Source organism: Vollenhovia emeryi, unplaced genomic scaffold (genome assembly GCF_000949405.1).
Source record: "Vollenhovia emeryi isolate VEMERY1.0 unplaced genomic scaffold, V.emery_V1.0 DF939199.1, whole genome shotgun sequence".
NCBI lineage: Eukaryota > Metazoa > Arthropoda > Insecta > Hymenoptera > Formicidae > Vollenhovia > Vollenhovia emeryi.
Genome location: NW_011967167.1, coordinates 915926 through 929430, shown reverse-complemented (window position 1 = coordinate 929430; position 13505 = coordinate 915926). Strand labels below are relative to the sequence as shown.

The 13505-nt window shown below is 44.8% G+C and overlaps 1 protein-coding gene across 1 annotated transcript in view; it reads left to right on the top strand.

Annotated features, from left to right (window-relative positions):
• The first annotated feature begins 1920 nt into the window (after nt 1-1920).
• Nucleotides 1921-13505, top strand: part of LOC105561854 — a 41532-nt gene continuing 29947 nt past the window's right edge. The window contains exons 1-2 of the mRNA XM_012012203.1: nt 1921-2178; nt 3520-3667. Of these exons, the coding sequence (XP_011867593.1) occupies nt 2178; nt 3520-3667 (149 nt within the window). The 5' untranslated portion in view covers nt 1921-2177. The remainder of the gene's footprint in view (nt 2179-3519; nt 3668-13505) is intronic.

Here is a 13505-nt window from a genome sequence, read left to right as displayed (position 1 = left end):
CGTTATCGGTTTCCAAGACTCGATCGCGATGAATGCAGGGATAAAACACTATTGATTTGCACACCTTTATCAGTAACAAGTAACGTTCCTCGATTAATTATTAATTTTCTATAACTTGTAGTAAGAAACGAATTGCGTGTTGAGGCGACGGCTCTTTATCAACGTATACATAAATATTTCACGAGACTAACTCATCTACAATATGAATGTAAACCGTGGTACTTTGTCGCGGTTACATCTCGTTTACGCACCGCGCTTTTAATTATCTGTCGATTTCGTGTAATTTGTTCCATTTTCGGGGGGAAAAAAAAGAGAAATTTGTACGACTTCGCTCTGTCGTTCTTCGCAACTCGAACGGGCGGGAAGTAAAGAAAGTTGCTTATTGCACGTCGTTACATTATTTCTTTGTTGCAGATTATGCTTCCGATGCTCGCGTTGCGTTTTATATCGCCAATTCGAAAGTGGTTTATCCATTATCCTATTCTTCCGAATCAAAAATGCAAGTTGTTAATTTGAGTAATTTGTATGATAGGAAGACTTGGAAACCCATGACGCAAAAGTTAATAATATTTCGTGTGTTCGCGGTATTTCACATCGCGTACGGGAGTGCCGGAAATTTCGCGTGATCGATGATTTTCGCGAGTGAGTGTTGTGTAAGTGCAACAAGGAAATCTGAGAGGAGGAGGAGGCCGAGGAGGCATCGGGCAACGGCGGAGAAATCGTAAGGTAAGTGTCTTACACTTTTATGTTATCTAATTGTTACTTGTGCAAAATGAAGCATCTGTTCTGTGTTTTTATTTTATTTATGCAAATGATTCGAACGAGGAGTCGAATAAGTGTTAGAGACAAAACCAATGTATAAAATTTTGTGATTTTATATTTAAAAGGAAGACTTTCTCAGTATTTTATATAATTATCTTAATAAATACCTATTTTTAAAAATATAAAATATCAAGCATATTTAGTACAATAATTTCGATTTGACACAATTAGTCTATACTAATCATGTACATATTTGTATTTTTACAGTTTAACATACATGATGTATACAACTCTGCGGTTGCGAATCGTATCAGTGAGTGATAAATTACTTTTTATTTTAAATTGACGTTGCGCATACAATTACTTCTTTGCATGTATAGAAATTCTGAAAAATATACAATGCTCAACTACAAACTGCGCGCGCGAGGCGCGCGTTTGGTCATCTCTAGTTAGACAAAGACAAACATGTAATTCAAGTATTAGTTAGCTTGTCAATAGATTGAACCGACCCTAAACGTTTCGGTTTTAATATTATCAATTTTTACAAATAAAGTGTTAGACTTTTTAAACACAATTTTCTTCGAGGTTTCAGTCAATTTGTTTAGTTTGTATCACACAATACGCGTTTTTATTAGTCGCCGGACTTTCCTACAAAAAATCTAATCGTGTACAATTCCGGAGCACTCGGTGCCGCGTTCTCGCTTAGATTCCGGTCTGAGAGAATTAAAGTCGCACGGGCTTTTGTGCGCGTGAATGTTGACAGCTTTCTCAGGCAGAGACTTTTGCAAGCACGCGAATAACAGATCTCCGAAGCGAAACATGCGTTCGCACGGCTTTCTCTGCTTCGCAACTGTTGTAAAATTCGCGAGTCTCATTAGATTTAGCCAAGATTAATAGCACACCGCCGATCAAGATTTTTACAACAGTTGCAAAGCTTTCTCTGCCGAATTTCAGCCGTTCTCGCGGAGAAATCCGTGCGTTAACGGATAGAGCGTTCCTCTCGGCTCGGAGCCAGGTCCGCGAGCGTGCGGCGCGTCATCGCTGAGATGCGCTCTCGGGGTTGCGGGCGCGCGCGCCGAAGGGAGGCCGGGGCTGGCAACGGGGAGTCCCCGAAGGGGAGAGACTTGACCCGCCGCCGCGTGTCAGCGTCGCGGCGTCAGTATGCGGTCGCGCATTCCACGCGGGAACACCTGTTTGCTCCGTCGGCGGCGGCTGCATCGGCTCGCGTGCTACACGATCGCGCTCAGTTCGCCGGGGGAAGAACGGGAGCGATAGAGAGAGAGAGAGAGATAGATAGAGAGGACGAAAGAGAAAGAGAGAGAGGGGGAGAGACGCAGAGAGAGGAATTTGATATCTTCGATCTTGGAGGGATAAAGAGAAAAGCAGAGAGAGCACTTAACACACAATCACCGCCAAGTAAATAGCAGTAAACGACCCGATTTTGTTTTGGAAAGGACAATACGCGACGGGGATCGTCTCCTGCTTCGTGTAAATTCACATCTGTGAATTGTACACGCGTGCAGTTGAATTTGTAAATGGTTCAATAGCGATTTCGGCGGGCGACACGCGGGAACAAAGCGTCGGATAAAACGTTGGTTGATTGTGTTTGGTGCGACCACGTTTTCTGTATTTCATCGGGAAACATTGAAACTGCGTCCTTTCTAAAACGATCGACTCGTTAATGATGTTTCGTATTCTTGTTCTCAGTTGCGCACGTATCGGTTTCACGTATTCGCATTTTGCAATAGTCCCCGATTAATTCCAACAAGTTCAACAGATTCGCGCGTTAGCTGTAACAGAGTTAACAAGTTCTATTGTCCGAGATAATTTATAATCGGGCATCGGATTATGATAATATTTACTAAATTTGCGTAATCCTCGCAAAATTCACGATAATCCAAAACGCGACATGACAAAAATTAAGTAACGCTTAATAATATTAAAAGTGTAAATGGTAACAAGTGCCGGTTGTCGATACTGAATCGTTCGATAAGGGATTCAGAAATGTATAGATGTTGAGTCAAATATTTTTTTTACTGCAACGTATAATAATTAGACGTAAAGATCTCCGAAATACATATACAGGGTTGGGAAAGTTACTTTATAAAAGTATGTAATTACAGTTACAGTTTTTTCGCTAAAAATGTAACTAGTTACAGCTACAAGTTACCAATTCTGAAAAGTAACGCGTTACAATTACAGTTACTCCAAAAGTAACGAATCGTTACTTTGCAGTTACTTTCTTGCAACGACAATAAAAACGTAAAATCTGCATTTGAATTTTAGAGCGTCGATAAAGGCGTTTATGCACAAATGCAGGGCCTAATGCGATCTGTGGAGGTTTAAAATATATATCAAGTAACTATTAATGGAACTGAGTTAAGTTACAGTTGCAGATGAAAAGAAAGTAACGAAGTTAAGTTAGAGTTACCGAAAAAAAGGTAACTGTAACTGGAACTTCGTTACAAGTAACGCGTTACGGTCCGAACACACGAAAAGACTTAAGCAGTAAAACTTGAGACTTGAGAATTTTAACTAGTTGGAATTTTCAGCATTGTTTACGTTTCAAAATGGCTGCTTGCGTTCTCGGCAGCCATTGGTCATTTCCCTTAAGTCTTAAGTCTCACTGCTTAAGGTTTTGTCGTGTGTGTTCGGGCCTTCACTTCCCAACCCTGTACATATATAATATAATTATATTACATAATTTATATATGTATGCAAGTTCTTCCACTAAGGAATTAAGTTTTCTGGCTTAAGTGCTTTCTCTCTGGGGCCAGAGATATAGAGTAGGAAAAGGAGGAGAGATACAGGAGGAAGGGTGCGACAAAGAGAAAGAGAAACAGAGAAAGGACGAAATCCGCGAGGCTTCCACCACGTGTCCCTGGTTCTTCTCGATTGTACACGCGTAAGGAACAATTTTTCTCTATTAAGGGTGCACACACGATCTTCCCGAGAGTGCTCTCCCATTACGGAGGCTGACTCCATTTCGTGGATGTCCCCCTTTGCACGTTACGCCTCGGCCTACCGGTGATTGTCGCGCGCGAGTTTGAGATCGATTTAACCTTTGAACTATCAGACGATTTCTTCTCAAAGCCCGGTTGCCTGAATCATTTATATCGTTGCTTCGGCGCGGCGTTACTTTCGGAGTCACTTTTAAATGGCACTCACGTTGCGTTGCAGGGAAGAGAAGCAAAAGAAATGTTTGGAGATTTGACACGGAAACATCGCACGACTGAAATGTTATCAATAGAACAAAACAATGGGATATGAATAAGAGAGTGCGTCCAGAGTTGTTTTTAAATCCGCGAGGAATTTTTTTTACGTAATAATTTGAATACTTGAATTTAAAAACATGTGATAATTGTGCACGTTCCGTAAATCTTGTAAATGCAAAGCTTTAATTTCTTATAGTGCGCTATCGATTCCGGCTATGAGATAATATTTTTAGAATGCGACATCGATCATTTACCGCGTGTCGGATCTTCAATTACACCTTTACATTCTCTAGGACGATTTGTCCTAATGTATGCAAAACCCGTTCTGTACCTTGGGAATTTGATTTATTGTTACACCAGTGGGTCGGTCAGCGTTAAACCCCTTTAATCCCGGATGAATAATTTCGATATGATCAATTCATTTTGTAATCTCTTTATGTATAATATGAAACCGGTAGCATTAATGGTGCTCCATCAATGTTTAATATTATTGACAATTTAATGCATGTTTCATATGTTAATGCAATGGATTCCCTATCTGGTATTATTGGAACGCGCGCGATACACTTGTCGTTATTAGCGTTTTTTTTTTCGAACACAACAAGAGTGAGAGAGACAGAGAAAGTGTATGTGTGTGCGTGCGTGATTTAGGAAGTAACAAAATATATTTTTTATATTTACATCGTAACATAGCACAGTAATATAAAAATAACACGAAACATTCTAATGGAATAATAACGCAGTGTTATAAGCCCACGTACAATGCCATGAAATTTATTGTACATGGAATTGCATAATATTTTAGAGAAAGAGAGAGATTATCCACATCTGTTTTAAACATCCGGTGTATGTTTTTGCCATTGTTCCCGCGATATTTGCGATACGGCAGAATTCGTTGCGTACGAGCTGTTTTCGAATAAAATATTTGTTATAATTTCGAGGCCGTAATCTATGCTCGCTGCAGCCCCTGTACAGGTTCGATTTGGGCCCGGTTTCACGCGAAACGTCGTTTAACATTAATCTTGGTTCAATTCACGTTTGTCTCTTTCTAAGGTGACAGTTGGAAGGAGACAAAGAACGAATTGAACTGAGCTTAAAGTTAAGCGACATTGGTAAAACCAGGCCTCAGCAGGGGATCTGGCACGAAAAATCGGAGAGCCTGCTTATCGGCGCGGTCGCGATCGCGGAAGTTCGCGGTCGTGAAACGGCCCGACTTTATTCGCTCTGATGAGCGTAACGCAGCTGTTAAGAGCGTTGTTGTGAGACCTCGGCTTCGTCGGGACGAGACGCGGGGACCTTTCAGAGATGCTCGCGTCAACGTCGCCTAACTAACCGCGGTCAACTAAGTTTCCGTGCCCGGAGACGCGCAGGCGGGAATAAACCCGGCGTACAAGGCACTCGTATCGTCGTAATCAACAAGCTCGAAAGCGGATTACCGATTCTGCATCGCGGACGATTAAGGCCTGCGTCCACTAGAACTCGGTCCAAGTTCTAGTTCCGAGAAATGTGTATAGCTTTTATGGAACAGCCGCAAGCTGATTGGCTACGCATTTCTCGGAACCAGAACTTGGGCCGAGTTCTGGCATCGCGGACGCAAGCCTTTAGGGCGCGGACGACCGTCTCGCGTCTTGCGAGACACGGAGCGCAGGTGGTGTGATCTTAAAATTTCATCTGCCGTTCTGTATACAAATTTTAATTCCCGGCTCGACCTCTCAATTCACATTTGAGAGAAGCGTTGAACTAATTGCTGCGGTCAGTCGGGATTGGCAAAACGTTCGCGATTATAATTATCGTTGGCCAAAAAAAACAAAGCTCGCGCCGAAATGTTAATGTTACAATCGCAATTATCGACGCAATCAATTTCTCCACGGCGGAGGTGTCCAGAACGGAAGATGGACGCTGCGAGCCACATGGGCGGTCTCGTCCTTCGATATCATAATTGGATTTCGCTTCGCTGCCTCCCAGTTTATGCGCGGCGAGACGTAAATGCATAATAATTTATGCCTCGTTCTCCGCTGAACGTTAGACTCGCTAGAACGTTAGACGGGGGGGGAGCCGCGTGCCGTGGACTAGGACACGTCTGAGATGCCACGATTCGGCTGAAATCCCATCCGCACGGATGTGGTCCGGCGATTCTGGCTTAATTAACGGGAAGTTATACGCCGGACTCCGCTATTCGTATATTCCGTTCAACCGCCAGCGCCGCAATTATCACGCAGAATTGTACTTTTACAAGTTGCAGCTTTACACTTTTGTGCTGTATTTATAAAAATTACATCGAGTTCGTTCATCGTGCGCCTTCGAATCGATTGTATTGTGTTATTTTGGCCGTGTTGCGCTAACGGTGCCGTCGCACAATCGAACGTACAATAATTAGTTTCATAAATGCAGCCTGCCATAACAAGATTTCATTAGCGGAGTTTAATTAACTGGGCAAATTGAAAGGGAGCTTAAAAGTGAGCTTTTTCGCGCATTTGAAGTGCAACGCGCAAAATATTCTTCGCCGGGGAAATTAAAGGGAAAAGAAGCTACGCCGGCCGCGCGTCGCTTCGACAAACAAACGCACTATTGATCCGGCTAAATTCTGTTTAACCGCTAATTAGCCGCCAGCGAATCCTCCTTTCTCCCGGCGCTGCACGCTCCGCCGATTCCCGTCTCGCAGCGGGCGGCCTTGCCGTTATTTTCGTTATCGATATTATGACGTCGTTATCATTTGCGCGGCGCGCGGCCGGCGTCTAGCGGAGGCTGGCGGAGCGGAAGTGATAACGTCAGAACCATTCGATCGTCCGCGAACTATCGGCCGTGGTTATCGATAAACCGACGTAGCGGCGTGAACATCAACAAGTTGCGCGGACGTACCGGAAGCATTTGTCCTTCTGCATCTGATTGTCGGCCGATCCGCCGAAGGCAGGAACGTTACGCGACATATAAGATTAACGCGGTGAGAGCCATCGCCGCAAATGTCGCGCGTAGAAGTTTCTCACGGACGACTCTTTCCTCTGGGGAGACCCGAAGTTCATGTCCGATAGAAACGTTACAGCGTGAAATGAAGTAACCCGAGTCGAATATTTTGGCCTCGGTTTAGCCTCGTATAATTTTTGAATTGGGAGCAACGAGGTCGGACCATATAAGTTCTTTGTGTTGGAGAAAATGTATTGAGTTTTTGACCTCAGATAGGCCTGAAAAGAGTCGCTATTTCCCTTTCAGCAGTAAAAAAGGCCAATGCGAGTGTAATCAACGGTGGCTCAGTAGATCCTCTTCGGCCCAAGAGGTTTCAAAGAGGGTGAAATATTTCATTACATTCTCTTTGAGCGTTGGGATGAGGTTAAACACAATTTTTTTACTCATCTGGGCCTCAAATTGGAGTTTCAGACCGACTCCGAGGTCCAAATGAGGACAGAATAGAATAGTTGAGGGTCCCAATTCTGGGACCAAATACTCGACTCGGGAACGTTGCCGTTGGATAAAATTTTTTAAATCTTGGTTATCGAAACTCGATATCTCAAGACGATAATTTTTACCGTGAAAGATTTTACCTACAAGACTTTATAGATGAAGATCGTTCGATTATCGGCGTGTTAATTTCTCGCCTGATGGACCTCGCGCGTATGAAAGGGGTGGGTTATGTCTCAAGAGAATCGTTTCACTTGCGTTCCATCCCGGGATGCGCTCAGTCGTTTCCACGCTATTTTAAACGGATCATGGTTATATTGTATCGCGCTTCGTATCTGTTCATATTCCATTAAATTGGATTAATAACGCGCTTGACATCAACGATCGTGCTTTAATGCATATCCTTGAGAAAACAGGATGCGCTTAGTCACGCACGGTATTTGCATTCCCGATCGCTCGGACGAGAGTTCGCGGGGCTCATAAAAGTTTCGTCATTTCGCTCCGAAAGACTCCGACATGATTTTATGGATGTTTGCCACGCGTTGAAACTTGAGAAAAAAATCTCAGCCGCTTGACATCATTTTATCGACGTGTATCAATACTTCGAAACTGGAACAAGCAACGTCATTTGTTGGCGTGGGCGTAAATGGAAAACCTATAATATGTCTCTCGACGCAGCAGATTTCCTCACGTATCGATAAATCGACGATTAATTATACTACATCGGAGGTCTCGATGCAGACGTACTAATTCTGTCGAAAGTCCCCCTTATCCCTCTTTTGGAATTAAAATGTCCCCTCGATTAACGCGATTCACGGAGTTCACATTTAATCTAATTCTAATTTAATCCGCTTTAACAAGAGCGTCGAATAATCATTTTGCGATAAATAAGTTTTTAAAATTAACCGAGACATTAACTTGTGATTATCGACGCAATTCATTTTTTCCCCCCTCGCTGCTTATCGATTGTCGATTCCGATTGTTCGATAAATTGTGTCAACATTTGTCCAGAATCTACGGATCCAATCACTAATTGGATTCCCTAACACACGCAGTATCGATATTGTCAATGGACCCGTTCATCGAGCAATTAATTAATTGATATGCCCCGCTGAGCCTCTGTCTCGTGTGTGTACAATACTTGGTAAAGGGTTACTGCCGGCATATCGGAGGAAATAAAATATTTAGTTAATAGCTTTTTCTACATTTATTCCATGATGCGTACAAAGCAATCGAAATCGCATTCGTTTTATCGCAATGTTATAAAAATACAACTCTCGTTGCTGCTCGACGTTTGCTCGACGTTTGAGCGCCGTTCAAAGTCGATCTCACTGTTTAAGATTTGTATATCTCTCTCTCTCTCTTTCTCTAATTAATACATACATAAATTAATTAATACATAAATATAATAATAATATACATATATGTATTTCTAATGGTACATGAAAGATATCTAAACATTTATAGCAAGTTAATCGTATTATTCTTAATTTTTTGAGGTTTCTTAATTTCGTATTCTTGTAAACAATTTTTACTCCTCTCTTTCGGCCGAAGACATTTTTGTGCGCCGGAATTGCCTTAAATAGGATTCTGCTTTTAAGCCTCACTGACTCTCTACCACGACATTAGATTTAAAAGCCACTTAGGTACACTCGACAACAACTTACAGGCGGGCCCTCGGCATTTCAGTGCACAAACACATTTCTGTGGTATTACAACTTTTTCTAATGACGATGTGTTACCTCTAACAAGTGCGCTGCCTAACTTAAATTCGACTTTTTCATTTAGCGTCGCGCACTTCAAAGTTACAACGAGAACGGAGGTGTCTCTAAAAACTTGCCGACAAAACGATTTATTTCAAATCAGCAGAAACTCGTTCAGCGAATTGTTTGTCAAATTTCTAATTTCAAGTATTATTTTTCGTGTCCAAAAATCAGCCATTAAAGCGGCGAAGAAGCTTCCGAGGGTGCGGACTTTATTCTCGAGATTTTTCAATTCTTTCTCAGGGAGAATCTACAGAAAACTCAACATAATTTCAATCGTCAATTTTAACGCACGTGAAGTTAATTAACCTCTGCTCACAGAGTTCACGGCACAACGACGGAACAGCGATATTAGTCAAAATGTAATAATCAAAATGGGATACAAAGCGGATAAGAAAATCGCGCCGCTCGGGATCGACGAGTGATTTCTGTTGTTCGCCGAGGAGTCAGCCGTTAGAATCGTAAGAGACAAAATTTGCAGATGTAGATTTTCTTTATTCCTTTGCTCCCCCTTTGACTCTTTATTCGGCGAAAAGGTTTCTTTCCGGGTCATAACGGCGCGGATTGGCGACGCGGAAGGCGTATTTTCCCCTTAGGAGACCCCGAGTCCGCGGCTCGGCGCGGCCGAAAGTGGTTGGCCACTTTGATCGTCGTCGCGCATCGCATCGCCGACGATTGCGGACCGTCGGCGCATTATTTCGTAGTGGTCGCCATTGAGAGAGGTTTTTATAGTGGCCCCTACCACGCACCTTTATGTCGCGACTGAATGGACAGGGCGAGAACCGACTGCCGGCTCCTCTATGAGATAATAGGCCCGCGAGGCCGTGCCCGTGCCATTCAGGCCCCGACCCCGGCAACCGATTCGGGATCGAATCGCGAGAGAGAGACCGAGAAGCGTGAGGCGAGGGCGGACGTCGCCGCTGCGGCCCGCAGTCATGCTCACCATACAGAACGAGTGAGTACACAACCGCTTTCCGGAAGCGCGCCGATACCGTCGCGCTCTCTTGGGGGCGGAGAGGGGAAAGCGGGGGATGGGCGATCGGACACCCCTTTGTCGTTGGCGAACGGTGAAAGCCGCGTTACGCGGCCGGATGCTCGGCCCGAATTGCGCCCCGAGCGATCGCGCTCGGGGGTGACGTGCGAGAAAAGAGAGAGAGAGAGGAGGGGGGGGGGAGAACAGGTTGGTCCCGGTCGATGCCGACGCCGATGAGGCTTCCGTCAGCAATTGGAGAGTTCAATTCGCACGTCGCTCTTTTAATTTGCCGTGCGCCGCGACGAACTCGTTCTCCGTCGCAATTAAAAGCGCGTCGCCAGGCCTGCTTGAGGTCTCGTGCACTTGTCAGACACGGAAGGAGAAACAAAAAGAAGAGAAATTGCGTCGCGATCGGAAGGAGGACGTTTCGCCGTTCGCCGCGAACCGCACCCCGCTTTTCCAGATCGCCCCCGGCGATGCCGGTCCACGGCCGAGCCTCGCCGCTGCTTCCTGGCGGACCCAGGGCTTCCTCCGGCTTGCTAACGGCTGCACTGTGACTCGCTGCCCGAAGTGAGTACGCCACGCATAGACGTGTAATATACAGACTGCGCATCTAGGCTGCAGAAGTGCACAAACTTTGGAAAGAGACAACTGCGGACCTTATTCCCCCTCCGTCTATCAATGTCTGGAGTGGAGCAAAAATTCAATATGGCTACTGTGCTTATCTTTTACTCTCTACACTGAAAAAAAAATCTGACAGATTCAACCAGTCGTCTGTTAGAAAATGGGCAAATCAGAATTCCTTTAGGATTTACCAGACGTGTAGTGAAGTCTAAGCAAACTTCTGGTTATGAAATATCTTTCATGGTAAATCCTAAAGGAATTCTGATTCGTCCATTTTCTAACAGGCGACTGGTCGAATCTATCAGATTTGTTTTCGGTGTATCATTCCTCTACTCTTCTGTTACCCCCACTACTTCTACTAGACAAAGTTAAGGTACGGCCCCACACCAGCTATCTCATTCTAAAATTTGTACGCGTTTTCACACGGGTGAGGTAGGGAACGCGCAGTCTATTCTTGCTATGTCTATGACGCCACGTCGCGGATTAACGGCGTCGTGCATGTCGCAACGGGCCGAACGGCGCTGAGGCTCATCTCATTTTCTGGAGCAAGCGCCAGCGGTAGCCTTGCACGTGCCACGCGTTATGCGCTTTTAAACTGCGATCGTACAGGACGCGCGGCGCCGAACCAGTTTTATCGAATTTTCTTCGCCAACGAAGCCTTTGACAGGGTCGCGCTCGCGTAGATGGATTCCGCGCGTTGCGAAAGAATAGAAGCGAGAGATCCCTCGGGAAGTGAGTTTCCAGATGATGGAGCTTCGTTCTCCCGTTGATTCCACGCCCGAACGAGGCTCACCTTTGACCGGCGTCTTAATTGTACTTGCCAATTTCGAGAACTGGACCCGTGGTATTTAATGCGAAAGATTGACCGCTCGCCACGAGCGCGGTCCCTGCGACACTCTCGTTGGGGAAGAATCGAATTTCAAATTGCCTCGAAGGCCTCGCGGATGAAAAACTGGCTCCCTGGGACGCGCGCGTCACAGTTTTCCGCTGCAGCTTTGCCTCGCAAATAGCTTTTAAGCTCCACTCTCGTTCGCAGCGAACCTTGCGGGGTACACAAGCTAGGCTAGCTTTAAACATCCGTAAGAGCCTTAGCAGAATGGCTACTTTTTTATACAATGTTTTATGCTGTAAATCTTTGTTTCAAGTAACGCGCGATGTCTGCCTCAAGTCTTACATATGTGTGCACGAAGACAAACCTTTGCCAAGAATCAATGTACAGTGCTATACATTAATGCCTGGACCTCAGTTGTACTACGATTCACATTTTCACGACCTTTATTCCCACACTGAAAAAGGAATCTGGTTGCATTAATTAGAAATCTGGTAGATTCAACCGGTCTTCTGTTAGAAAATGGACGAATCAGAATTCCTTTAGGATTTACTAGGTGTGTAGCGAGGTCTATCAAACTTCTGGTTTTGAAATATCGAGCCCAATCGTGATAACTAGAAATTCTGTTTGGTTTAACCAAGATACCTTCTATCATCATGTCTTGTTGGCACAATCAAAGCATTTTTCTCAGTGTACAGATGGAAAAAATGATGATAAAGACGCAGGTCCAGGCATTAATGAACAGCACTGTACGTACGTAAGCACATGAAAGTAACAATTCTACTGGACGACTACTAATATTTTATTATTGTCTTGAAATTATAAAAGTCCGCCATTCTGTTAAGGCGCTACGGCTCGCGGTCTTCCAACTTCTCCGTGTGCAGAGCGAAAGCGGCAACAACAACGACGACGACGACGACGACGACGACGACGACGCGGGATAATTAAAGCTAAGACTCCATAGACGCGTTGTACCGCGGCAACGAATCAAAAGATTTCCATTTCAACGCAAGCAGCTTGTGGCAAGCTTCTGTTTGGTCGACTCGCATTGCCGCACGCGTTGCCGCAGCTCAGCGCGTCTATGGAGTCTTAGCTTTAGTTCCGTGGCGTTGCTTTCCGATAAAATAACGTTTGCCGATAGTGCGAATAATTCCGCGCGCAGAAGGGTCTAATTAATCCTCACGCAGGCACCCCTTTCTCTCGCTTCTGGAGATCGGGCGAGCGCGTTATCGGACGAATGCGCTTTACGGCACGCGCCGGGAATGTACATCCGTGTTTCAGTTCCCTGATGCCGAGGCCGCTTCGTCCCGGCTCGATATCGCAAAGCTCGATGTCGAAAGCGGCTTTGCGGCGATTTCACGGTTTTTGTCCAACAGTTCTGTCGATCGCGGCTCGTGCCGCAACGCGACAGATTCCGCATGCGGAGGGACTTGTCGTCAGATAAAACGCTGATAACACGGTTCTATTGGCAGAGGTCGTACGCCGGTCGTACGTGGAGCAACTATCTTGGATTTCGAGGGGGAATATAATCGAGTTGAAATTTAACTTAATCAATCGACGGAGTATTTCGCGACTCTCTCAGAAGCCAACTGAATCAGTTTCTCGCAAGCTTCTTAATCGTATTGTTGGCACTGGACCGCTCGATTTATGTCTTTATCAATTTTCTATCTTTCTTTCGCGCAGAGTAGTTTGGCTTCTGAGAATATCACTCGTAGACAGTGATACATAAACGAAATTTATGTACATGCATGTCCGTATTTTTGTCCTGTTGACAGTAGAGAGAATATCCGCGCTTACTTGACGCAACACCAGAACGCATCCCCTTTGTCCTGCGTGTTCCTTTTCCAATTTTTACGCCGATTGCAGCGCAGCATTAAAGCACGCGCCGTGCATCCGCTTCGTGCATTTATTTCATTTAACTTTATTGCATTTACATTATTCAATAA